The 4,186-nt window shown below is 38.7% G+C and overlaps 1 protein-coding gene across 1 annotated transcript; it reads right to left on the minus strand.

The window, feature by feature from the left end:
- Positions 1-27: 27 nt before the first annotated feature.
- Positions 28-2,292, minus strand: LOC112458724 (carcinine transporter-like). Its single transcript, XM_025022484.1, has 4 exons — positions 1,974-2,292; positions 1,469-1,664; positions 805-1,063; positions 28-284 (listed from the first exon to the last, which is right to left on the minus strand). Exons 1-4 carry the CDS (start codon positions 2,243-2,245, stop codon positions 88-90), a joined length of 924 nt encoding a protein of 307 aa, XP_024878252.1. The 5' UTR covers positions 2,246-2,292; the 3' UTR covers positions 28-87.
- Positions 2,293-4,186: the final 1,894 nt, after the last annotated feature.

The following is a 4,186-nucleotide window of genomic DNA, read 5'->3' on the forward strand; positions in this document are numbered from 1 at the left end:
TGTGTGTGTGTGTGTGTGTGTGTGTGTGTGTGTGTGTGTGATTTGAATGATTGAGTAGAACAAATCGAAGATGCGCATAATATTTATTTACCGAGCGCTTTCGGGAAGAATCCATGGTGTGATAAAAGCGCTCACCATCGGGATCGCGCTGACATAGGCGAAGAATTTCCAGTTTGCGACGTAGTACGCGATCCATGGTAGAACTGTGCTTCCAACGGCGAAGTATATGCCGAAGGCAACGTTAACGACGAGAGTTCGCCTGTTCACAGCCATGTACTCGAGCACTGGCGAGATTAAAATTCGGGATTTGATTTATTACTTATATGAAAAATTACTTATTTAAAAAAAGTCCCGAAGTTTTATTTAACAGATTAATTAATAGTACGTGGTACGTTCAATTCATAGCTTATAGCTTACGTAAAAGTTAACAATAAAGTTACGTACAGAATGAATTGTGCGCCGTAACATTCACGCCTATAAATATTCATAAAACGCGTCACCGATCGAATACAATGATCTTTCATCTCCGTCGAGCTTTCCGGGTACCTACTACTGCACGTAATACTATTCATTGTAATGAAAACTATGTACGGACACGTGCGCGCATTATTGCCGTAGAGAAGATCCGCAGTCCAGATTTATGTGACATGTAGAAAAATTTAGAAAAATGAAAAATGTGACCGCGCGCGTATCTTTGCATGTAATTTTGAACGGACGCGGACGTCGGAATAGATTCTCTTATTTAGTGCCGCGAGCGACGCGTACGATCCTCGCACGGCCGATCATCTCTTGTCGATCGCTCACCGATAATCAACGGAATGTTGATGCAGTTGTCGAAAGCCAGACCGGTAAAAAATCTGCAGACGGCGAAAGACAAGAAGGTATTCGCACTCGCAGTTGCGGCCGAGGCCAGGAACCCGATGCCGTTGCAGAGGATCAAGGCGGGAATCCGGCCTCTGTGGTCGGCGATCCATCCGAAGAGCAAACCGCCGACAATGGAGCCGCAGAAGAAGATCGACTGTGCCGTCGATATGAGGTATTCCTGGTCACATACCCAATCTAGCTAATCACAAAGGACCCAGAATCAGTGCGCGAGGAACGCAACGTTCGTCACATTTTTGCATACGGGGAGTTATGCGGATTTATCTTTATCTTATTTCTCTATCTTTCGCCACTTATTCGCATATTATTATTCTGAAATGGATTACGATTAAAATTATGCGAAAAACGCAACGCTATATTTGTGTATTTACGTAAATTGATTTCTTTTATTTTTTCATCTCTCGTCGTTTATTCGCATATTATCGGTCTGCGGATTACGATTGAATTAAATTACGAGGAAGAAATCGCGCGTAATCTCAGTTAATCGCTCGACCGTTTAGACAAGAGTACTCGTGAATTTTGACTCTCTTTCTCTGTGTCTTTTGTATATTTTATACGCACAGCGATGCATTCAAGGATACTTCACCTCAGCTGCTATACTGGCGTACGGGATCTGCGTGAAATTGTATTCCCAGTGGCTGCAGTCCACGGATTTGTTTGCCTTCAATTCGACCGAACGAATGTCCTTCCCGTAACTTAGAATAACGGAAAAATCCAAATCCCTCCGATGGCATTGGTCATAGTACGGATAATTCTGCGATTTTGGTACGCCGATCTTCACTCTGAAAACATTGACCTCCAAATATACGAAATATATCTCTTCAAAGACAGAAGATAACAAAAAGATAATAATACGTCAAGAGAAAAAGGAAACGATTTAAACAATTAATCGACTTTTACAACAACTCGACTGTTTTACAATCCAAAATTATTTTGATAAATTACAGGATTTATAATGTTTAATATAATAATAATAATTAAGTTATGTAATATAAATTTAAATATATAGATATATGTTATTTAGAGCATGATAAAATATATTATTTTGATTTATAGGATCTTAATGAGTAACATTGTTGCGGAAATTTTACCTTTCTTCCCGCGTAAGGTTTAAAGGGATCAGTTCCTCTATCTTGCACCAATGCTCCTGCGGCACCAGGGTGAGAAAGAACTGCGAGAAGTATAGAGTGGCGTAAGCCACGCTGTAGGGAAGCAAGGCCAATAGAAGCAGCCACTGATATCTGCCAAAATCACCGACGTACGGCAAGACATCGTCGAAGGTCTCCAACTTCGGCCTCGGTGTGGTGTTTTCGTTCGGATCTACGGTATCTGTGGGGTTCTTCATGCCGTTTGAGTTCTTCATCGTTCTAAGGGATGCCAATATTTGATACGCTAGATTTACACTCAGCAAACCAAGTTGAGGAAAAGAAAAAAGAAAAAGGAAAATAGAGTCGGTTTCATCAACCAAAAGTAACTCAAACTAAAAGAAAAAACTTTTAAAATCGCTCGGAATATTTTAATTTGAAACTACAGAGAAAGGCTTGATGATTCAAAAAATGTCTATAAAGAAAAGAGTAATATAAACTAACTATATAATATATAATTATAGATGCAAAGTTGAAGCTGGTAGACAGTGTATTTTTTTAACAAAAAGATCGCAATATTTGTTGTTCCGGCGAAAGAAACCCGGCACAATTTAGCGTCCTTCTTCTATAATATTATTTATAAGTAACAAAGTGCGCGCGATTTAAGGAGGTTCGCCTACTATACTTTAAAGTCAAAAATGCGATTGAATAATAATGTCATTACAGCGATTTCGAATTATATGCAATATTAGTATAATGAATTGTGGATGCTAGTTATGTGCTATATTTTTCGTAAATTATTAGTGTTTAGAATATTAACAAATATATGCCGAAGTATGAGAGCGTCAACGACTCGGGAATCGTTGTCAGGTATATACATACCCTGCGTTCGAAAACTTTACTTGAGTGCACACCGCGTCATTCTATCTTTGTTATTTACTAAAAGTTGAACAAGGACAGAATGATGCTGGTGTGCATCCGAGTGAAATTTTCGAACGCAGCCTTATTATCCAACATTATAAAGTAAAAGAAAAATTACAAATAATTTATAAAAACCTATATAAACAATTGTCAGAGAATACTAAAGACTTAAAATGATAGTAATCTTGCTCAGTACGAGAGGAACCACAGGTTCGGACATTTGGTTCACGCACTCGGTCGAGCGGCTGGTGGTGCGAAGCTATCATCCGTGGGATTATGCCTGAACGCCTCTAAGGCCGTATCCTCTCTAGTCAAAGGTGGCAATGATATCTCTAGGAGTCTCGTGAGTCGGAAGACTCAAAACAATGTGACACACTACTAGGCGGCCGGTCCTCGCGGGCCGGTCGTCGCACGAGCCCGGTTTGCCGTCACCGCTTACGACGGCACGCCGCCGGCGTCTAACGGTCGAACATGAGTTTCGCGAGTTCGATGTCGAGATTCGGAATCGTCTGTAGACGACTTGGGTACCAAGCCGTTTTTTGCAATATGGTTCAATAATAATGCAAAAAATTACATGAATTTTAATAAAAAATAATTATTTTAGTGTAAAACAAACGTTATCCGACCTGTGCGCAATATTGGATAACTTTGCGCGTCAATAAAAAAAATCAGCGTTTGTCGTACGAAAAAAATACAAGGGTCCTTTTTTGTTGCAAATTTTGTCCACAACAAGATGCATACAATAAAATTCATCTCAAATAAATTCTAAGGCCTAAAAACAGCGAAAAACTAAGACTATTCCAAAAAATCAAAATTTTTTGCTTACATACCTAATACAAACTAAAGAAAAAGGGTCTAAAAAATCTGTTACACCATGAAAAGTATTTTTTGTAGTTTTCAGATAATGTGTGATTTTTTGGGGATTTTTAATTCTATTTTAAATGACGGAAAAAAATCACTGGCGCAACATCAAAAAAACGATGAAATCGAGGGTTTTCGGTATCCGAGTCTCGGACTTTGACGGCGCGTGCAAGCTAAACGACTGACTTGACGATAAATGTTGTTTAGATCATTATTGTAGATAATTTTACGCGTTACAAAAAAGGTACGTATAGTTAGTTACCTTATCTTGCTTAGTTTTCGAGATATTTGAGAAAAAATAAAAAAAATCGCGTTTTTTGTTGATAATATTGTTAATAACTTTTTATTGCGCGTTAATTTTGCGAAGCAAAATAAATCCCACTTATAGCACCTCAAATCAAAGCGATTAATGGTGGTTGCAACCTGGGAAGATTAAT

This window comes from Temnothorax curvispinosus, unplaced genomic scaffold, assembly GCF_003070985.1.
Source record: "Temnothorax curvispinosus isolate PA1 unplaced genomic scaffold, ASM307098v1 QBEX01000885.1, whole genome shotgun sequence".
Classification (NCBI taxonomy): domain Eukaryota; kingdom Metazoa; phylum Arthropoda; class Insecta; order Hymenoptera; family Formicidae; genus Temnothorax; species Temnothorax curvispinosus.